The sequence below is a fragment of the Engraulis encrasicolus genome, chromosome 11 (assembly GCF_034702125.1).
Source record: "Engraulis encrasicolus isolate BLACKSEA-1 chromosome 11, IST_EnEncr_1.0, whole genome shotgun sequence".
NCBI classification, from domain to species: domain Eukaryota; kingdom Metazoa; phylum Chordata; class Actinopteri; order Clupeiformes; family Engraulidae; genus Engraulis; species Engraulis encrasicolus.
In genome coordinates, this window is record NC_085867.1 from 12,117,998 (window position 1) to 12,140,811 (window position 22,814).

Here is a 22,814-nt window from a genome sequence, read left to right on the forward strand (position 1 = left end):
TCAAAATGAGTCATGGCAAATAGACTCAGCTGATGCCGCATTCATACAGTCCACACAAGTGGAAATAGTCTGCTGTTAGAATACAGTAATTACAAGTCAACCATCCACAGTGCGAAACAGATGCAGTCATGGGGAAGTTCCACTGCAGCTCTCCACACATCTGATTGGCCGACGTCACAGCTCCGAAGTAAACAGCCATTGGCGTGCACGGCTTGTTATCAGGCCGCACCCCCTCTTTCGACCCTCAGTGCCCGATCGCAGTTGAGACGGGCTGGCCGATGGCGACCAAGACCGAAAATTTGTAATTTTCCATGGATTTCGGTCACAATACAACGGTCTGTCTTCTTGAATGTGTTTCTCTGTAACGCTGCTGATGTTTTACCGACCAACGTGAATGGAGTATCTTGTACACTACGGAAACTGTGTTGCACTTGGAACGTCTTTGCCAAAGAAATTTGACCCTCTGCGTCGGGAGGAGTGTATTCTAGCTAAGCTCAGCTCCATTTTTTTTACAGCCGTCATCCAACCTGTCAACGAATGAAATGGTCGCCGTTTAACAGTGGAAAGTTTTGTGGATAGGATACCATATAATTTACAAGGTACGTGCCGATCACCACTAACAAACTGTTTAATTAATTTCGATTTGCTGTTGTCATCTACTGGTAGAAACTACCAGCCAGTCGATCCGGGGTATCGGACCGTGTGGCCCAGCGCATTTACTGTTAGCTGCCAAGCTACGCTAGCCTCCCCGGTAGCCCACGGAAAGGAACACGGTGATCCTCTCTTGTCCTTTGCAGATTTCTCGAAAAGACGGGCGTATAACGTTATTTTGAACTTTGTTAATGGTCCCCTCTTGTGTTTAGTGGTAGATATATTATGTTAGATGTCTCAGGGACCCGCTGTTATGTTTAGATTCTCTGTAGTTGCTGGTGTAGCCGATGTGCTAATGTACTTGCATGCAAGCCGAGGCCTATTGCAGCATCACATAGAACATGGCTGTACAGTAGGAATCGGCTTGTGCATGTATCACGGATTATACATTGCGGGTGGTTGTTCACAATGGCCATGTTGAAAACATATTTTAGGTAAAATACTGTACATATTGTTCTTGTTATTGAATGATTGTAATTAGTATGTCGTTAAAGCTGTTTTGTAACATGGGCCGAACCCTTACCTTTGGAAGCCATGTGAGCTGCCTTGTTATGCAACAAGTATGGACGGCGGGTGACACAAACTGTCGGAGAAAGGCCTCAGAATCACTCAAATGACTAGCCTTTCATTGGTTTCATTTCTTTAGTGGTGGTAATGGCGACTACGGGGGCCTGGGCCTTCTGTCGTATTTGTTTTCCTAGCTTAGTAGAAATCACTGACCTATTATGGGCACGTGAGTCAGCATAAGGTTGCAGTACCTGTGTTTGGCCAGCTGACAGCCACGGCGTCTTTTCACCAGAAAGGGGTTGGTAGGCCACTGCATTGAGCTAGCAGAAAGTAAACACGACAGGCTTGTTTGTCTACAATCTTACCACCACCTCGGCTCGCTTTTGTTAATACGTTTGTTTAATGTTCCTTAATAAGGGAGGATCATTGATATTTGTGTCATTCTCACCGTTTTGTTTACTCCGCAGGGGACCTTGACCGCCTCACGATATGACCGTGTTTAGCTCCCAAGTGCTGCTTGCCGTAACGAGATCAAGGTGAGTAATTTAGCGCTTAAAACCCCTAACGTGTTAGCTTAAATCTTCTTAATAGCGGCAAAGGTGACTAAGAATCTAACACACAATTGCTACCACGCCATTCTGTCTTCTGACACACTATACATGACATGTTCAGGTAACCACTCTCACATATCTGTTAAGAATCACAACATGGTTTCACAACATTATCATCTTTATTATAGATTTATTTGATCTTGCTGTAAAGCACATGCATGTTTTATAGGGCTCCCCAACTACTGATGTTTTCCCACACATGCTATGTTGAGGGGGGGCTTGCACTTTGTGTGCCTTCCCCTCCTGTCACTCATGAAGTTGTTTTGAAAGTAGGTTGCTGATCAAATGTCTCTCCTCGAGAGCGGGGGCTCTAACTCCTATGTATATGTATATGTATGTGTTTGTGTGTGTGTGTGCGTGCGTGATGGCATTTGGGTGCTCTAACTCCTATGTATATTTGTGTTTTGTGTGTGTGCGTGATGGCACTTGCAGGGGTTCCTACTTGCTCTCCAAGCGCCATGGCTGTGCCTCTCTACCCTCCACCGCCTGCATCCGCTACCACTCGGACTTATCCGGCCGCGCCGTCCTAATCGCCCGAGTCCTCCGCCCCGTGTACCCACGATGCCCCTCCTCCTCCGCCACAAACTACGCCCGCCACGGCTGCGTGCCGGCCCGGCCCCTGCACAGCGCCTGCACCTGGCTCCAGGAGATCAAAGACACGCCGGGAGGCGCCCAGGCTACCACACCGCCGAGCGAACCCACTCCACCTGCACCCCCGCCTCCCCCGGCTGCTGCTGCTGCTGCTTCTACGGCAGCAGCGGCGGCATCATCGTCGCCATCTCCGGCCGCCACAGCCGCTGCCTCCAGCAAGGCGGTGGTCCGCAAGTCCCTGGGCCAGAGGTTCGTGGATGAGCTACGGCACTACTATGACGGCTTCCGGTTACTGGGCATCGACACCAAAATCGCCGGGCGCATGGTGTGGAGGCTGCTGCACGGACAGCTGCTCACCAGGAGGGAGAGGAGACGGGTGAGTTGTTGTTGTTGTTGTTGTTGTTTCAGACTTCATGGTCCTCCTGTCATCATGGTGGCTCTTGCTCTTCCATCCAGGATCCAGGAGGTTTGTTGTGCCTTGCGAAGGCAATGGAGTCACAGTGGCTCACCACAGTCTGGTGCTGTGGACAATTGCCTCCAGAATCCTCTGATTTTTGTCAACAGATGTCGGGTGAAATATTGTTTTGTCCCCGGTCAATAAAAATAAAAGGACATAACAAAAACAAAATTGTTACAAGATAGTTAGTCATTACAAATCCAACCACAAAATATACGCTAAAATTAGATATATTGCCTAAAATAGAGATATTGCTCTTTGTCTTTGTGGACATACCTGGTGTTATGCTGAAGTCTGTAAAACATGAAGATCTGATATGATGTAATACTGTAGTCACCTTGGAGCTGATGTGTTCTACTGTAGCCTGTCACGGTGGACTTTGGAGCTGACCTACTGTGTTGTTATAGAGATTGGATCATGCATTGCAGGCAACTTGTCCCTGTGGTGGTGGTTGGTTCTTGAGTTCTTGCACTAATGTCTCTGTGAGACTAATAGTCACTGTCGATTTTTTTACTGCCTGCCTGCGTGCCAACCTTTTCAGAGGGCTATTCTCAGTGGTTCTTTGTAGGCCAAACCCTGCCTGGTGCACAAACGCAGCAGAAGGCGCTTGTGACCTATTTAACACAGCGGTATCTTTTGTTTGAATTATGGAATTAAATTGGAATCGATTCCTCCCAGATTGATCATTTAACATGAGTGTTTAGTGTTTACATCTTGTAACAGGAGAGCCCAAACATTCCACTTTTGCCTCACTACACACCTGCGGGTTGTTTGCCTTTTCATCTGTGAAGTTTGTTGTGAAGTGTTTAACAGATTTTCCTCTTCTAAAAGGATAGTAGGTGATCTGGTGAGAATACTGTTTAGATGTCAAGCCATGTTGTGGAGGTAGCTCCAGGATATCTAAGCTAGTTGTTGGCTAAGTAATCAGGTGTGACAACATGGCTAGCCTTGGGTTTTTTTTGCATGGATTCATCCTCTCCAGTTAGTTTACTGCAGAACATATTCCAGCGTAGGATGCGGGAATGTAGCGTGCATGGTGGCTGGCAATGTTTCCCCCAGATGTGTCCTATAGAGTAGTGCTGTTTGGCCTCCTGTGCAGCATCTGGACAGCCTGCAGGCAGGGCATGTGGGACTTAAGAGAGAGAGCAGCTGGTGGAGGATACGCCTTGTCCTCTTCTTCTCCTTCCTGTTCCTCTGTGGTTTTGGAGCAGGTTAAGTAGGCATGCGCATATGCTCCACAATATGTAGACACTTAAGCCGTTCCTTGTCACCTGACCTTTGTTTCTTTCGTCGTTGTTGCTGTTCACTTGGTTTTTTTCACCATTTTATTTTTGCCATTTCTATTTGTTTTGTTTCTGGATGTGCAAGCACAAGTTAAGGACTTCACCACAAGATAGCAGGCAATGGTTAAGCTTCGATAGCAGTTTTGTGATTTCACTCACTGTCCTCAGCCCAAACATAAACGCTGCCAAAAAGATAAAGATAAGGGGGAACAAATGCCTACAATCTACTAGTCTCTTATCAGAAGTGAGACTCTTATCCGTAAGCTGTCCCAATATATATGAAAGGGTTTCTTGCCAGCTAATTTGCAATGGACAGAGGAGTTGGTACGGTGCCCGTGGCCCAAACCAATGTCCAACAGACTGGATTGGCATTGAGATGGATGTAAACAAAAACAATACCAATGACGACAGCGAGTGCTGTGGTGATGGTGAAATAGTGAAACATGTGCCAAATTATCAGATCTTGAGTATTTTCACAGCACCATTCCACTGAGAAAAAAAAACAATGGGCCTGGATTTTAGTGAATAATCACTGGTAGTCTTTGCAGAAGTCTTCTAGTATAACTCACTTCAATGCAGTGTTAATCTATAACTTACCTCAAATGTGCATGGCAAACACGCTTCAGGAGTTTATTTAACCTTCAAATTCCTCTGGATTTGCTTATTTGGCTCTGTTGCACTACACAAGTCACAGTTCTTCCTACTTCTAGAGCACCTGATGACTACTGATTGCTATTGGTTAAAAGTGGCCACTGGGTCAGAGGCGTATGGTGTATTCCAGAAGATTCCATTTCCTTTCTGTATTGCTTTAAAATTGTGTTGTGTGTTGCAGGGGTTTGTGTGTGCGCTATTTGATGTTTTCTTGTCTTTGTTATCACCTCTTGTCCACTTAAGTTGAGGAGGTGGGCACACTTCTTCCGCCTGGTATTAGTGGTGTGCAGGGCTCTAAAATATCTTTTTATTCTTAACCAAAATGGCTAGTAGATTTTAATCTTACTAGCCAAACACTCACTCACTAATGGGTCAAAGTGGCTATTAAGTTAGTCTTTTCTACCAGCCAAATGTATATTACACCAGCATTAGAACCCTGAACGTGTGTGTGTGTGTGTGTTCTTGTTTTCGAGTTGATGTGTAACGCCTGTTGTCCTCCTGCTCTCCTCCCCTGTGTAGCTGATGAGGACGTGTGCGGACCTCTTCCGTCTGGTGCCCTTCATGGTCTTCATCATCGTGCCCTTCATGGAGTTCCTGTTGCCCGTCTTCCTCAAGCTCTTCCCCGAGATGCTGCCCTCCACCTTCGAGACAGAGACCAAGAAGGCAAGTCAAGTCTACCCCCCCCCTTACGAAGTGTGTGTGTGTGTGTGTTGTGTGTGTGTGTGTGTGTGTGTGTGTGTGTGTGTGTGTGTGTGTGTGTGTGTGTGTGTGTGTGTGTGTGTGTGTGTGTGTGTGTGTGTGTGTGTGTGTGTGTGTGTGTGTGTGTGTGTGTGTGTGTGTGTGTGTGTTGTGTGTGAGAGTGTGTGCGGCACCTGGTACACGTGCCTGGGCGCCCCCCCCCCAATTTGTGAGCTGATCTGCGCACGTCATTGAATCCACTGAAACTCGAGAAGTGTCACCCGTTCACCGGCCTACTTTAGTTGTGTGCCCCCCCAACCAACGTGAGCAGTGGAGCCAGAGATAGCTGGGTCACTCGTTTCTAAATGCACTTTCAATGTGAACGTGAGCAAACTTGGCCCAGGGGTCAGCAGGACCAATGTCAAGTGTCGGCTGCTGTTGCTGCCAATACGACTGGCCATAAACATACTCCTCATTCTGGGTCAGCTGAGTGACCAGCCGGTTCACTGATGTTTCTTGGCTCCCAGGCACGTGAATGTCCACTGCGTGCTTGGAAGTGGATTGGCTCTGCTCACCTGTTTAATGGCTCACTCTGACCTAGATTCTGGGTCTTTTTATTTATGGTGGTCAATGAGCTCTTGAGTGAGTCGTAATTCAACTCTGAATTCAGGGCTAGAGCTACATGGTTACTTTTAGGGCTGGGTATCACTGGCAAGTTCCTGAATCGATTCGATTTAGATTCTGAAGGCTTTAAATCGATTCATCACGATTCGATTCTTGTTATACTTGTTGAAGGGGGTTTAAACTCCTGGAAGTGCCACTGCACTGCATAATTATTGTTTGTAGTATTTACCAATTAGCATAATGATCTAATTACATGATGAAGTGGTCTGAAGCGAGGCGTTGATGCTTCTTAAATGTTTAATCCTTACTGTGGTGGTTATTTGTATCAAAACAGCGGGTGGGGCTACCGTGGGGGAAAACTAGCAATTTCATGGGCCGGCCCAGAGTTGCCGGCTGGGTCTATAAGAGAAATGGATAAAGGATGAAACAATTAATTGTGTAAATTGCTGAGTGTGGATTAGAAATGAAGATATGGATGTAAAATATACAATCCAGGAGGACTCCAGAGTGCGACTAAAGTGGTGCTCCAAAAAAAATGTAGGCGCACCAGTGCAACCAGAGCAAAAAGTTAGTCTGGAGCTCTGAAATCTGTAGTATTTATGTCAGTGGTGTTTTTTTCCTTCTGTAACTTTGTGCCATGTGTCTACCTGCAGGAGGAGAAGCAGAGGAAAGGACTGGCAGCCAAGCTGGAGCTGGCCAAGTTCCTCCAGGAGACCATCGCAGAGATGGCCCGCCGCAACAAGGCCGCTGTCTCCGGAGACGAGACGCAGAAGTTCTCCACCTACGTACAGCAGGTGAGGAGGAGAAGAGTGGAGTAGAGTACTTTACTTAACTTTATTTTTCAGGACTTCGCACATTCATGAACGTATACAAATATAGATATATAAATGTGACCGATTATAGCAGAGAGGCTAATTTCCATCTGGTGTCCAAAATAGGCAAGCTAGATGTTAACAAGCAAAGAAATTGAAATCACAGACATCACATTTTGTACAAAAAGACTAAGTACCAAAAGAAATGACAACATGCGCATAAATGGACATTTACAAATGTACACTTATCTACACACATACTTTCACATAACTGAAAGTAAACAGCTCAAGCCAAGCACAGAAACCACAGCAAGACAACGACTCTCAGGGCAGTAGAGTTCACCAGAAACAATTACAGAAGACAGCAGGTGATAATCTTTTAGAAACCAGAGTGACGACTTCTGAAAGCAAAAGTTATGTTTTAGAAACCACAGTAACAACCTTTCAGGTAACCCAGAAACTACTACAGACTTTAAGTGACAGATCTACAGAAACTGGAGTAATGGCCCGCGGAACTGAAAGTAATCTTACAGAAGTCATAGTAACAACCCAAGAGACGCAAAACGTAACCTTACACAATTGGGCACGATCATGTGCTGTGAAGTGTGCAGCAGCCCGCAAAGAAAAAGGATTAAAAACTCAAGACTCCGAAATTGCCTAGTTTGGAATTGTGTAAGTAAGGGTCAGTGTTTTGGAAATGTGCCATAAAAGAAGGGTGATTAGAGTGCCGGGAGGTGAGCAACTCTGTGGGGTGAGACGTGAAGGAATGTGTACTGTACGCCGGGGTCTTGTGCCGATTTCTGACCCTTTTGCTAATCCCCCTACGGTAACAGTACGCCTGAACTAGCTAACCTCCAAACATGTGAACATCTCGACCCCGCATATTTGGAACACTGTGGTATTGTGAGGGGAGCACGCCAATTCTCCCTCTGTGCAACGGTATGCATGAACCAGATTATATCAAAACATGCGAATCGGTGAAGTGAGACATGAAGGAATTTGTACTGTACTGTGTGCCGGGGTCTTGTGCCGATTTCTGACCCTTTTCATCTTTCAGTGACGCCACAGTCTAACAGGGCATGCTAATCCTCCTACGGTAACAGTACGTCTGAACTAGCTAACCTCCAACCATGTGAACATCCCGACCCTGCATATTTGAACACTGTTAGTATTGTGAGGGGAGCACGCCAATTCTCCCACCCTCGGAACAGTATGCCTGGACTTGATAACATCCAAACATGTTAACGGCACAACCCATAACATTTGAACAGTTTAGCCCCAAAATACACTCACCGGCCACTACATTAGGAACACCTGTTACAACTGCACATTGAGGCAAATTTCTGATCACCCAATCACATGGTGGCAACTCAATGCATTTATGCATGTAGACATGGTCGAGATGATCTGATGCTGTTCAAACCAAGCATCATAATGGGGAATAAAGGTTATTTAAATGACTTTGAACATGGCATGGCTGTCAAGCTGAAAGGGCTTGATTTGCGTATTTCAGAAAATACTGATCTACTGGGATTTCCACACACAACCATCTCTAGGGTTTACAAAGAATGGCCACTGCCTACCCGAGCATTGTTGCAGGCAGTTCAGGCAGTTCTGAATGCAAAAGGGGGTCCAACCCAGCATTAGAGAGGAGTTCCTAATGAAGTGGCCGGTGAGTGAGTGTATATGAATGCTGTGATGTTCTGCGTGTTCTGTTATGAACATAGCAGGACTGCACTGGCTAACCTGCAGCATGTGAACACCTCAACCTTGAATGTTTGAACAAAAACCCAAAACACATGAAGAGTGAATGGGGGCCTGGGGGTTATTATTATGAGGAAAACACTTCAATCCTCCTTCTGTAACAACACGACTGGGCTGACCCTAAAATATTGTTTTGTTTTTTGTTGTGTAATTGTAGGCATAGCACTTTAATCCTACAGCTCTAACAGTACGGCTGCAACCATGTGACCACCTAAATCCTGAAAGCTGAATGAACAAGCCAGACCTAAAACATCTGAATGTAGTGTTAATATTGTGAGGAGAACACTGTAATCCTATTGTTACGAGCGTTTTACCAAGCCAGACCCAAAACAGATGATTGTGTTCTTCTGAGGAGAGAGGGGGATAAGGGAGAGGTGAGGGCCTACACTAGAGGCTGCTTCAGGTATAAACCATCACCTAATAGAAGAGCCTGGATTCCTCAATTTCTGAAGAAATGGCTCCAGGCTCTTCTACAGTTCACGCGTCTGGTACAGATCAGCCTTCCAGGCACTCGTCGTTCACATGTGGGCCAGTAGGATGAGAAGCACAAGACGCACAAGGCAACCCTTTCAGCTGTGGCAAAATGTTTGTGTGTACTTGTTTTGACGTCTGAGGCTGCTGCACTGATTCAATGTTGTGTAATGTTATTTGGCCCGAGTGTTACGGTAATCTGCTGCTGTGGAGTTACTGTTCTAATTGTTTTCCCTTCTGCTATGCTCATTGACGTGCTGACAGCCTTATCTTTACTTGTAGAAGATACCAAGGAGTTGAAAGTGTAATTTGAGCTGCCCTTTTCAATTGTGCATGAAAAGCGGTTAAGAGCAATTCTGCCTGGAGGGATGTTTTGGTTTTTGTCATGCAAAACTGGTTTGCAAAGGGCGCCCTAGTGTTAACCTGTTGACTGGCAGTGGCAGGGTAAACAGACTACACCCACATCTCTCGGTCTGTCTGTCTGTCTGTCTGTCTGTCTGTCTGTCTGTCTGTCTGTCTGTCTGTCTGTCTGTCTGTCTGTCAGATATTTGAACTCTTCACTCTCTGGGAAAGCAGACGCATGAAGTTGTAGTAGCAACCGGGATTCTTTGGTCAGACTGACTGCAAGTGCCGTTATAAACACAATGACTGGGTCAGATAGCTGCATTATCTTACAGAGTCATTCTGGAATAGGACAACTGCTATCCAGATTCTGGAAAAATATTTCTATATTTTGTAAAAATCCTCACCAAATATCAACATCTACGTCACTGTAGTATTAAACATTGATTCTGCAAGACTGAACTGAAAAATACTGACGCAATCACTTATAATACGCAACCTCCTGACGGCAAATGCAATGCATTATAAATGCACATCCACTCTGACCTTTCAAATTTAACTTTCTCCTGTCCAGGTGCACCACAACCTAGATACAAAAGCACATGTACTGACAAAGCTACCTTCTCTGCTGAGCACAAGCTGACAATCTTGATGCTTGGGCTAGTGACAATGACTGTTATGTTGCTTTCTATATGATGAATAAATCACTATAATCAAAGTAATCAGAAAAAAATGACTAAGATGTGTTCAGTTTTTAATTTGATATACAATGGGTAAACAATGTATGCTACTGTGTCTTTTGTCACATGCACTTGTTCACCCTCGGTTGACCGGTTGGCAGGTTCCAATGCATGTCAAGCCCTGCTTTCACAGCTAGAAAGTCTTTGGTGAACACATGCACTTAAAAAGCTACCTACTTTGCTGAGCACATGTCCTAACAAAGCTTAGTAGTAGTAGACTGGTTAGCAGGTGCCAGTGTCAAGCCCTGTTTTCAAAGCTACAAACTCTTTGCTGAGCACACGTCCTAACAAAGCTTACTCTCTTCCCCCTCCCCATTGTCCCCATGACGACCAGGTGCGCCACACGGGCGAGCAGCCGAGCACCAAGGACATCGTCAAGTTCTCCAAGCTGTTTGAGGACGAGCTGACGCTGGAGCACCTGGAGCGCCCCCAGCTGGTGGCTCTGTGCAAGCTGCTGGAGCTGCAGCCCATCGGCACCAACAACCTGCTGCGATTTCAGCTGCTCATGCAGCTGCGCAACATCAAGTCTGACGACGAGGTGAGACATGATGGTTGGATGGATGGATGGATGGATGGAGTGTAGATAGATTGATAGAGAGAGGGGTTTAGCGACAATCTGCTGCTCTTCCAGATAGCTAGATGGATGGCTATATAGCCCCGTGGGTGGGTAGATGCGTAGCTCTGCAGCCCATTGACTTACGGCAGACGACGAGGGAGAGAGATGGACATGGAGGGAAGGAAGGGAAGAAGAAGGCCACAACATGGCCTTCAGATGGCCGAAACATGTTGCCGTTTTAACATGTCTATAATGACTTAGCCGTTTTATAAAGATGTTTTCACTTTTTGGAAGAGTGCCTTTGATACTCAAGTCCTTTTAAATTTTTCACCAAAGAGCACTTTCGGACTACCAACTTTAGACGTACCCTTTTGTTTACGGAGAGACAGATTGGCAGATAAGCTTGAGTGACAGAATGATGCAGCAGATTGGGAGACGGAATGATGTAGCAGACTGGGAAACAGAATGACGCGGCAGATTGACAGGCAGACCGGGAGGCATACCGATGGACAGACTGGAGAGGGTTAAGCTAGAGGAAGAGATTAGGAAGAGGGCTGCAGATGGGTGTCAAGATGCTGAGTGAGGACTGAATATAGGATGTTGAGAAAGTATCATGGATGAAATGGGGGACGAGGGGAAATGAAAACAAGCTGTGAGAACTTAAGTGGCATTGAAAACAGTTATACGAAGATGATGGCATGTTTACCCTTCCATTTTCACTCATTCCAAGTGGAAATATTGAGGTACAATACATGGGTTCTCAGTGTTTATCAACACGATGTTATGAGGAGGGTCAAGACACTGGCAGCCAAGCTAATTTTTTGACCGTCAGCGGTTTCCAACAATCAGAGGTTGAGTTGTGCTAGGTTTGTGCAGTCAGGTTATAAACAAAATTTAGAACCCACGTATACAAGAGAAACTGGGTGAAAATAGCAAACATGCCACACCCAAATGCTAGCCAGGGTAAACTTATTGGTGCATAAAAACTTAAAAGCAAGTGATGAAGAATGAGTATGCGAAGGAGGGATTGCATGAGAGAGAGAGAGCAAAAGAGAAAGAGCAATAGAGAAAGAGAGAGAGTAGTAGAGAGAGAAATAGAGACAGACAGAGGGGGAGAGAGAGAGAGAGAGAGAGAGAGAGTCGGGGGGGAGACAGCAATAGAGAGAGAGAGAAAGGCAGTAGGAGACGGAGCAAGAGAGAGAGAGTCGCTGGGGGAGAAAGGGAGAGAGAAAGAGAAATCGAGTGAGGGAGAGGGAGGCAGAGAACAGGGAGAAGAAAAAAATAGAGGAAGACTGAGCAAAAGATAGAGGGCCAGAGAGAGCGAGAGAGAGAGAGAGAGAGCTGCGGAGAGATGAAGGAAGCTGGCCCTCTCTAAAAGCACATGCTGTTCTAATAGCCGTGGCGAGCGGAGCCGCTTAGCGGAGCAGCCCGTCATAAAGTGTCTAGTGAGCGGTCACATGATTACTGTACTTCTCTAGTTATCTAAGCCTTTACCTATCTGCACTTCCTGCTTTTGCTATGCTTTCCTTTCTTGTCCTAACCCCACCCATTTTTGTCTCAAGTACGTGAAACAAACATTTTCTCGCTTTCTCTTGCGCTCTCTCTCTCTCTCTCTCTCTGTCTCTCTCTCTCTCTCTCTCTCTCTCTCTCTCTCTCTCTCTCTCTCTCTCTCTCTCTCTCTCTCTCTCTCTCTCTCTCTCTCTCTCTCTCTCTCTCTCTCTCTCTGCCGCACTCTTGCTCTCTCTGTTACTCAATCTCGCGCTCTTTCTCTTTCTTTTTTTCCTTTTTTTTTTACCCCTGTAATTAGGTGTCTCAGGTGTCTAGAAGAAGACATTGTCTGAGCATGTGCGAATTAAGGCCCCTCCTCTATTTCGCATGTCTGTCGTTTTCTTCCTGATCTATGAGTTCTCCAGAAGTACAGCCATTGTTCATGTTGCATAATCCTGTCTGCACTTCGCGTGTGTGTGTGTTGCGTGTGTGTGTGCGCGTGTGTGTGTGTGTGTGTGTGTGTTGCGTGTGTTGCGTGTGTTGCGTGTGTTGCGTGTGTTGCGTGTGTTGCGTGTGTTGCGTGTGAGTGTGTGTTGCATATGTGTGTATGTTGCGTGTGTGTGTGTGTTGCATGTGTGTTGTGTGTGTGTTGCGCGTGTGTGCGTGGTGTGTGTGTGTGTGTGTGTGTGCGTGTTGTGTAGATGATTGCTTCGGAGGGCGTGGCTGCCATGAGTGTAGCGGAGCTGCAGGCCGCCTGCAGGAGTCGAGGCATGAGAGCGCTGGGGGTGACAACCGATCAACTGCGGCAGCAGCTGCAGCAGGTACACACACACGCACGCAACACACACATGCAACACACGCACTCGCAACACAGACACACACACACGCAACATACACACACACACGCGCGCGCGCGCGCGTGCGCGCAACAGACACACACAGCGCAACAGACACACACAGCGCAACAGACACACACAGCGCAACACACACACACGCGCAACACACACATGCAACACACGCACTCGCAACACACACACACACACACACACGCACGCAACACACACATGCAACACAGACACACACACGCGTGCACGCGCGCGCAACATACACACACACACACACGCAGCGCACACACACAGCACGCACGCCACCACACACAACACTTGTAACACACACGTTGACCGCTTTAGTGGGGCCAAAGACAAAATCATCATACTACTTACAATATAAGGAGGACCCAATTCTGGGGGCCCTCTCTCCCTGGGCCCGGAACAACTGACTCTTTTTGTCCCCTCAGACACACATGTTAACATGCGTACCCATAAATACACACCATCTCGTTTTTCACATGCACATTCTCCTATGCATATGCATATCTATAGACACGCTTACTGCACCTCCCCCCACTCTTTCTCAATCTCTCTCTCTATCTCTCTCACACTCACTCACTCACTCACTCACTCGCACACATGGTGCATCTCTGCCCCCTGGCAGCCATAGCCGAGGGGGGGTAAATCCTGGCATGCTTTGCTGTACTGGTACTCTGAGTACTTTACAGTTCTGGAACTCTCTGACCTACCCTGTGGTGGGGTGGCTTTGACAGCCTGGGCACACTGCTCTCTGACTTTTGTGACTCACGTGGACATTGTACAATGCTCCTAACGTGACCACTAACTTTTTATTTTTAAAAATCCTTTGTGGAATACTTGAACGATGTTTGCTTCTGCTGCACCAAGGGTTACCTGCCTTTAATACAAAGCTGTACTTTTACTTTGCATTGCATTTGGCAGATGCTTTTTTTAAAAAGCAAAGTGACTTAGAATCGAGGATATAATCATAGCCAACATCACTAGCAGATACGAAGTGCACAGGAAATATACAGAACAACAAGTGCAGATGCAAAGTAGCTTTTAGTTTTATAAAGTAAAGTAGAGTGCACACATATGCACATCATGTCAAGATGTACTTCTTTTGGAGTTTGAGGAAAGCTCACTCCCCTGGCTTTACAACCTAGCTTACAAAGCAATTTTCTGTGTTGAACTGAATACAATGTTCGAAACACACAAATACAGCTTGTACCGCATACACTAAATAAGATTAACTAATGGCACACTTACAAGTACAAAGCAACTTTCTATGCTGAACTGAATAATCCGTTTGAACGTACAAACACAGAACAGTCTGCACAACACACAAAAGAAGCTTAACTAGTGAGGCGTGAGTTGTTGTGTGAAAAGCAGTCTAGATTTGTTTGTTTGTGTTGTTGGCTGACCCTTGACCTTTTGTTCTGTTGTGACTGCCAGTGGGTGGACCTGCACCTGAAGGAGAACGTGCCGCCATCTTTGCTGCTGCTGTCTCGGGCCATGTACCTGACCGACCTCACGCCCAAGCCACCAGTCATCCCACCTGTCCCCAAGCTGGAGGTACGTGGAGGTGCAACCTGTCCTCAACTCTCTCGAGACTGGGCATTTCTCAAAGTGTTCTAGCTTTGCTAGGATGAGGAACGCCCATTTTTCCTGGATTGCACCACAGAATATCCAATCACTAGTTCTAAGTGTAATTAGTAATTGGACACCCCTGATGAGATGCGCGAAAAATGGTTGTTACTCGTCCTAGCAAGGCTTTGACACTTTGAGACAGGCCACGGTTCTCAACACTCTTCTCAACACGGTGTCCATCTGATACTACTATCAATTCTCCACCTCCATAACAGTGTGACTGGATTGGAACCTGGGTGGGCATTCCAAGAACATGTTTAAGTGATAAGCCTGGCTAAGCGAAGTTAACATACAACAAGTTGTAAACCTTGTGGGTAGATAGCCCACAGGTGTCATTCAGTTCAAGAAAATGAGGACTCCAGGCTCCTCTATGAAATGATTTACCACAACCTCAAGGTTAAAGGGGTTTGCCACTATTTTGGGGCTTAATACAGTTAAAATCGTTGGCTGGGGTTTATAAAGGTGTTAAAGTGTCTTATTTTTCAAGTTAAGCGTTGTCTTGCTTTAAGACAAGTTAAAAGAGGGAATATGTCACTAAGCTAGTGAAAGTCAATGGATCCGTGTAGCATGCTACAATGCTACACGGATCCATTGACTTTCACTAGCTTAGCGACATATTCCCTCTTTTAACTTGTCTTAAAGCAAGACAACGCTTAACTTGAAAAATAAGACACTTTACCACCTTTATAAACCCCAGCCAACGATTTTAACTGTATTAAGCCCCAAAATAGTGGCATACCCCTTTAACGTAACCTGGTTTACTACTGAGCCAGGCTCTTGGACTTACCCCAATGCTCAACACTCTGCCTGTCTCTGTCTATCTGATGCCACACTCAATTATCCATCACCCCAACAGTGTGACGCCACCCTCAGTTCTCTACCCTCCCAACTGCTTGACACCACCCTCACCTGTTCACTTCTCCACCATTCTGTCTTCCCTTACATAACTTGTTTTGTTTTCTTATCAACAGTCTTAAACCTTCTGTGTGTGTATGTTTCAGAAGACTTTTTTCAAAAAGTGTTGTGACTCATACAAGAGACGAGGCCTTTAAAAAAAATGTTTTTAATTCTTGTTGATCCTTCACCTCCCCCAAGGTTCTAATCAACCTTTTCTACGTACATTCTCCACATGTCTCACCTGTGTGGCCTTTTCGCTGTGTCTGCCCCCATTCACCTTGCCCTCTCCCGTCATTCCTCGACCTCATGCTTAAGTTCACTGTGTGTTGTTAACCTGCACCAGACTCATGCATGAGGAGGTTTTCCGTCTCCAGAATGTCTGGAGTGTTCCATGACTGATCAGTCCATTATTTAGATCAGTCAGACTGACCGCATTGACCCTCTTGACCGTGAAGACTTGAGGGTATGCTACAGTATTCATCAGTGAATTTGAACCTAAGTATTACGTAAGACTTGACTTGTGTTCTGTTCATTTGAACATAAGTGTTAGGGGTCAAACATACCAAAGCAGAACGGAACGGTCGCGGGACGAACGTGGTCCCTCTGCTTAGTTTCAGCCGGTGTGTTTTTCTCTGCCTTTCACACTGACAGCGTCGGCCTGCGTGGCCAGTCCTGTTCAAAATCCTCCCCACAGCCAAAGCTAGCATGCTACTTTGCCATTCATTTGAATGATGCTGTGTTCCATTACCCGTACTTACCGCCCTTTCCGCACTGGGTGGAAAGGGTACTTCACTGCACTCAAACAAGGTACACAGTACAGAGGGTGAATAATGGAACACAGCATGAGACACCGCCGGTCGCCGGCGTGAGGGCGGTAAAGCGCCGCGGAACGGCCAAGTTTTTTACCGGCGTCTGTGAAAATACATTGAAACATATCTGTCCTTACACACCAACCGGTGGTAGTCGGGCGACAGTGGCGCGGGAGCCAGCTCCGTGCCGCGCTGCATTTGGAAAATAGAACTCGAGCGTATTTTTCATGCCGGTGGTGTCTCATTCAAATGAATGGCACGCTAGCTTTGGCTGTGGGGGGTTTTGAACAGGACTGGCCGCGCACACCGACGCTGTCAGTGTGAAAGGCAGAGTAGAACACACCGGCCGAAACTAAGCAGAAAGACCGCGTTCGTCTCGTGTCCGTTCCGTTCGGCTTTGGTATGTGAGACCCCTTACAGTTCTATGCAAGACTCGACTTGTGTTCTTCAACCCATTGATGCATAAAGCACCTACAAAAAACGCCTGCTGAATGCCTAAGCCCTTGTTGGGAAAGTTACCCTCAGCCTATAAAAACCTAAATATCTTAGCCTCTGATGTACACAAAAACATGAAATCAGTTGTATTAAACCCCAAGACTCTCATCTTGCATTAGAATGTATTCATTCAGCTGTAACATACCCACATTTGTATTAAAAAAAATCTAAAATCTTAAGAGCCTGAATGCAGCGTATATGTGTCTAAAATGAGTTAAACAGTCTGTAGTGATCCCATAGAATATTCTGCCATAGAATATGCTTTTTAGTGCCATACAGTACACTGAATCTACACACTATGCTTGTGCTTCCGTCTGTGGGGTTCTGTTGGGTTTTTTTTTTAAGGCTTTGCACGTGATGTAGGTCTGTGGACCTTCCTTGTCATAAATCCCATGGATGTTTTAGCTGATTTAATTGGATGATGTAGCACTTCTGTGTGTAAGTCACTACCTTGAGCTCCTAGCATTAGCTTCCAGCATATGGCTCTGTCACGGCTTGAGCAGACGTCGCCTGTGCTGGTGTCTCCTTATATTAGCGGTCTAGGTCAAGGCAATTAGACAAGGTCAGTAGTAGTGCCCTGCTGGCTCTGTACAGTATTAGTTGCCCCGCACGAGTCCACACGCTCTGCTGGCCTCAGAAGGAAACCCAGGCCCAGAACAACATGACCGTAGCACTGCTAGCACCAGCATTAGCAGCAGCAGCAGCAGCGCACCTTTGATGATGCAACAGCTACCTTTGAACCGTGAGAGTGAGGGCAGCCTTCTGCAGACGATGCATTTATTGTCCCTGCGTTACCCATCGAGCCCATACAAAGTTAACCCGCATGCACTGATAAAAGTTATCTCTGTGTGTGTGCTGTTAAAACATCGGCAGCATGCCGCTGTATCGGGCTGGACTATAGGTTGCGTAACACCAGGGCACAATTGTGAAGGAGAAATGTATCCCAATGTGATTGTTGATAAAGGTAAAATAAATACTAATATTTCTCTCTTTCTCTCTCTCTCTCTTTCTCTCTCTGTTTCTGTCTCTCTCTGTCTCTGTCTCTCTCTCTCTCTCTCTCTCTCTCTCTCTCTCTCTCTCTCTCTCTCTCTCTCTCTCCATCCACAGAAGGCAACCCCTCCCCCATCAGAAGCAGAGGCCGCGGCCAAAGAGAAGCCCCTCTCTGCCTCTCTAGAAGTCCTGGTGGACACGGCTCCCATCATTAAGGACCGCAAGGTAAGACACCTGTGCTCACCTGTCGCCCAGGTAGACGCACTGTTGGTGACTAGAGAGAGACCTGTAGATTGAGTTTACAGAGAGAGACACCTGTTAGTGTAGGCACAGTACATTGAGCTGACGATAAGAGAGATGCTTGCATGGTTGAGTGAGTACCATATGGGTGACTGAAGGACGGCTACAAAAAAGAACATACTGGAGAGGAGGAGAGCTACAGAAAGGGACGTACTGGCCCCAGCCGTGGCTCAATCGGCTGGGCACTCGAGTGCTACACTGGTGATCCGGATTCGATTCCGGGCTGTGGTCATTTGCAGAGCCTTCCCCGTTGCTCTCTTCCCACTCATATCCTGTCCCTCTGTTACTGTCCCATCACAATAAAGAAAAGGGGAAAAAAAGCCATAAAAAAGCCCAAAGAATATTGGGAAAAAAGAGAGGGGCGTACTGGAGAGGAAGAGAGCTACAGAAAGGAACATACTGCACTTTGATGATGGACTAGGCGCATAGAACAGTTTTGTAGACTTTTTAAAAAAAAATCATTTCCTCTGTTATCTTCTATTTGGTCCAGCGCCTATAACTACTGATGTGCGCACATATTCTCTGCTTCTAAGCAGAGCTGCATCTCGGGTAGTAGTAGTAGTAGTAGTGGTAATTGTGGGGTGTGAAGAAGTATGTCACCTTTCCTGACTACTTAAGTTGAGCGCCTACTTTGACATTATCCATTAGTAACTCCACTGTGACCAATAGATCCCTCAATTAACCTATTGTGTGGATTAGCTCCTGCCATTAACACCCACGGTCTGGTGCAGTCCGATAGCCCAGCACACATCAAAGACTTAAGTTGCATAAAAAAACACCTCAGGTTCTCTCTTGTGTAAGAGTTTGAAGGTGTCGCCTTGCTTCAGGTAGCATGCCTGTCTGTGTAACCTGTATGTGTGTGTGTTTGTGTGTGTTTTTTCCCCCAAAGCATGCTGGGTTTCTACTTCAAAGCACTAAATAAATAGGCTTCTGTCAGACTGAGTTGGCTAGCAGGTGGCAAGTCGGTTTTCTCTTGTGAATGCTCAGACAAGTCTGTTTTTGATGGATGACCGTATCTGTTCACTTCTGCAGAAGAGGTCAAAAGAGTAGCTTTAGTCTGTAGTATGTGTGCAATGCTTGCGTGTCTGGGGTCTTAACACGCATGTCCTTGAAGACCACGTGTAGGACGGCTGCATTGCGGAGTACTGCTTCTGCTAGCCTAGTGCTGGAACGACTGGTGAGACTGACTAACCTCCTCTGTTTGCATATTGCATACTGTTAAAAAAGGCACTATCAGAAGTTACGGTCAAGATTAGAAATCTCTGCTAGCCGATGGCTAAAAAGTTACTGTCAAGATAAGAAATTACATTACATTGCACTTAGCTGACGCTTTCATTTATTCAAAGCGACTTAGTTATTATTTTTCAGGGTATTGGTTACAGTCCCTGGAGCAATGTGGGGTGAGGTGCCTTGCTCAAGGGCACTTCAGCCATGGATGGAGATGTAGGGAGAGGTCAAAGGGGATTCGAACCTGCAACCCCTAGACTGAAAGACCAACTCTCTAACCACTAGGCCACTAGGCCACGGCTGCCTAGTGCTAAAATTTGCTGTCAAGCAGCAGCCTGTTTACCTAGAGCTAAAATGTTACTGTCAAGAAGCAACCTCTGCTAGCCTTAAGTAGAAGCAGTAGTAATGACGTACTGGCAAGAGTAGCATCTGCCCAGTGTTAATAAGCTTACCTTAGTTTAATAGTGACGTGTCCTTATGGCCCAGTTCGATCTACTACAGTATGAAGTACCATCTGCTGTTGGCCAGATACTGCCAAGAGTACTCGCTACGTGTCAGCCTGTTTCATTAAAGGCTTTTTAACTTTACCAGCAGTGTGACTTTGGAATCTTTGGCAAGACTTAAACCACAGTCACTACTGGAGTTGAGTTTAGCCATATCTTAAACTGCCAAGAGTGACTTTTCGAGCACTATTGAAGGTGTAATGAAGGATGGGAGTGAGTAGTGTTATCTTTGCAATACTAACGTGTGATCTTTAACTACCGGTACATCTCCCTTGTTAAGCAAAGCACGGACCACCCAAAGTATGAAATATAGCATCCCGTCAGCTTAAAAAATTGAATCCGCTGGGCTCCGTCTTACATGTATTGTGCAGAAGCTATCCCAAAGAAACAATCAATAAATCAGTCTGTGGATTGGACTTAACGAAGTAGCCAACCACAATTTAAAAACAAAACAAAAACACAAACCAAGCATGTCTGCCTTGATGGTGACATGCCTCTGTGCATTCTGATGTACCCCTATGCATTTTCTATGCAAACCAATGCATTTCTTAATTAAGCACCCCCCTATGCATTTCTATGCATTTTTTTTTAATGTGACCACCCTGCATCATCCCTGATTGACTGACCGGCCTGTTCTGGTCTGGTGTCTTCTAGGCGGAGGAGTTGCTGGAGAAATCCAGGTTGCTGGAGATGCCGTCTCCTGAGGCTCAGCTTATACATGTAAGTGTGCCAGTCCATGTGGATTCCAATGGGTGCATTCCAATATGCCGACTCCTGTGCTTGTGGCTTTTCCTCTGAGAAAACGATAATAAAGTTTCCCTCGCTGTCAACCTAGCCACAACAACCACTTTTGGGGGACTATTCTTCATTCACCGTACCAATTGCAAATGAGAAAATGACATTAGAATTGTCCATTTCTCAATGTTCTAGTGTGCGCCTTTCGAAGTGTGGCAGCCTAATTAGTCACGCCCAGTGATTGGATACTCTTTGGTGAACTCTGCAGAGTATCCAATCACTGGGCGTGACTGATTAGGCTGACACACTTCGAAGGACGCACATTAGAACATTGAGAAATGGCCAATGACATACACTTCGGTCGTCAGTGATGTCATCGCAAGGCCACAAGCATGCAAGGGAGCGAGCGAGGACTGTAGTCCACATATTAGAATGCACCCAATTCCTCCGTTCTCCATTTTCCCCTGCCCCTCCCCTCAATAAGATGTATAAAACCACTAGAAGAAAAGGAAGGAGGAAAGAAAGAAAGAAGGAAGGAAAGAAAGAAAGAATAGAACAGCCGTAATCTAGGTAGATATTTGGTAAGGATCACAGGAGGAAAGTGGAGCGAGAGGGGGGGCCTTATGAAGCCTTATGTAACTGTGACTGTATGTTTACGTTCTGTTTTAGCCTTTTGCCCCCCGAAGCAACGAGGGAGAAATAACCTGATTAGCGTGATTCAGCATAATACCCTCCCCCCAGTTTATTTTAATCCAATTACCCGCTCTTGTCATGTGTTAGAGCAAGTGGACATAGCGCTTATTACCCTCCGTTACCTTAAGTTACCCTTGGTTAATCTATTTTCTACTGCTAACGACTGTAACAACTGCAACTATTGTGATGTTGCACTTAATGTAGTCAAAGATGTTCTTAGTTCTAATATAGAATGTCTCTGATGTTGTTGTTCTCCTCCTGTTTTCTGTCCAATCAGGCGAAAGGAGCAGAGATGGCGCAGAAGTCCAAGATGAGCGCTAATGGGTTGTGAGGAGAAACGCCTCTACCACCTCCGCTACCAACCACCACCACCAAAACTTGATGACATTAGACAACCCCAACCCTTTCCTTCCCTCCCTCTCTTCTTTACCTTTCCCTTCACACTCAAACCTTGGTCTAAACTCAAATCGCCCAACCTCAGTGCCTGGAGCAGAGGAGAAATGGGGGGTGGTCCTAATTCAAGCCACCGCCTGAAACCTCCTCGTCCTGTCTCCATCCTTAGCAACTGAGGAACACAAGAGAAGCTTGCATCATATAGTATGTAACCCGCTCATGGAAACGGAAAGGAAGGAGAGGAATGCCCTTTGACCCCCACCCCTCCCTCCTCCTCCTCCTCCCAACCCCACAGCGTACCCCCTCAGAAGGTGGAGGAATAGCGTTTCTCATACTGTGAGAAGCCAAGTCTCTTCCCTCCCATCTCCTGTCCCTTAACCTGGTCTGCTAATGACGACCCATCTGCAGTGCCCACGGCCCTCTTCTATCTACAGTGAAGGAAGACAAGGCCGGGCCTGATTGGTTGGTTGTCTGCTGAGCCGGACCGATCTCCTACACCCCCCCACTCCCACCCCCACCCCCCCGTCCTTGCACTCCTAACAGCTAAGAAGGCATGGTGGTCATCCTCGGCTGGGTGCCTCAAGGTTTCCCCTGAGGCAGTGAAGCGCGGTGACAACAACCCTGTCCTTCCTGCTGTCCTCCTCCTGATGTTTACAGAATAGAATGCCTCCTTTCTGTAGTCGCCATGGAAACTTCGGACTCTTCATCGTCATCATGTTCCGTTTCTTGCTCTCTACTCGCGTCAAGAGTAGTTTGCTCTGCTCTCCTCTCCCCCTGCTGGTCTCTCAGTAATGACCTCCTCCTGGACTGTCTTTATTTCTCTCCCGGTCTCTCGTTGGCTTCGATTGCCCACGGCCATGTACATTTGTAAATACCTGAAGACTGTTGTAAATGATGGCATGTTGTAGAGTGCCACGACCCTGTACAGGTTGGCTTGGTGCCATATCCTTTGCTCCGAAAGCTTGAGGAAAGTCACTGCTACTGGTTATTATTATTATTATTATAATTATGACTATTAATAATAATATTATTATAATAAGACAAGATC

The 22,814-nt window shown here is 46.3% G+C and overlaps 1 protein-coding gene across 2 annotated transcripts; it reads left to right on the forward strand.

Annotated features, from left to right (window-relative positions):
- The first annotated feature begins 244 nt into the window (after positions 1–244).
- On the forward strand, positions 245–22,041 carry letm2 (leucine zipper-EF-hand containing transmembrane protein 2). 2 transcript variants are annotated; one of them, XM_063209878.1, is made up of 11 exons: positions 245–599; positions 1,626–1,694; positions 2,202–2,736; positions 5,271–5,414; positions 6,707–6,847; positions 10,517–10,720; positions 12,928–13,047; positions 14,530–14,649; positions 18,033–18,140; positions 20,600–20,665; positions 21,651–22,041. In XM_063209878.1, exons 2-11 carry the CDS (start codon positions 1,648–1,650, stop codon positions 21,702–21,704), a joined length of 1,539 nt encoding a protein of 512 aa, XP_063065948.1. In that variant the 5' UTR covers positions 245–599; positions 1,626–1,647; the 3' UTR covers positions 21,705–22,041. The 2 variants fall into 2 exon arrangements, with proteins under 2 accessions (XP_063065948.1, XP_063065949.1); XM_063209879.1 differs by lacking the exon at positions 20,600–20,665.
- Positions 22,042–22,814: the final 773 nt, after the last annotated feature.

Bases quoted from the DNA above. Each gene is read 5' to 3' on its own strand.
- letm2 (XM_063209878.1), top strand. From the start codon at position 1,648: ATGACCGTGTTTAGCTCCCAAGTGCTGCTTGCCGTAACGAGATCAAG. The intron at 6,848-10,516 runs GTGAGGAGGAGA...CATGACGACCAG, and splicing joins TCTCCACCTACGTACAGCAG to GTGCGCCACACGGGCGAGCA. The intron at 10,721-12,927 runs GTGAGACATGAT...CGTGTTGTGTAG, and splicing joins ACATCAAGTCTGACGACGAG to ATGATTGCTTCGGAGGGCGT.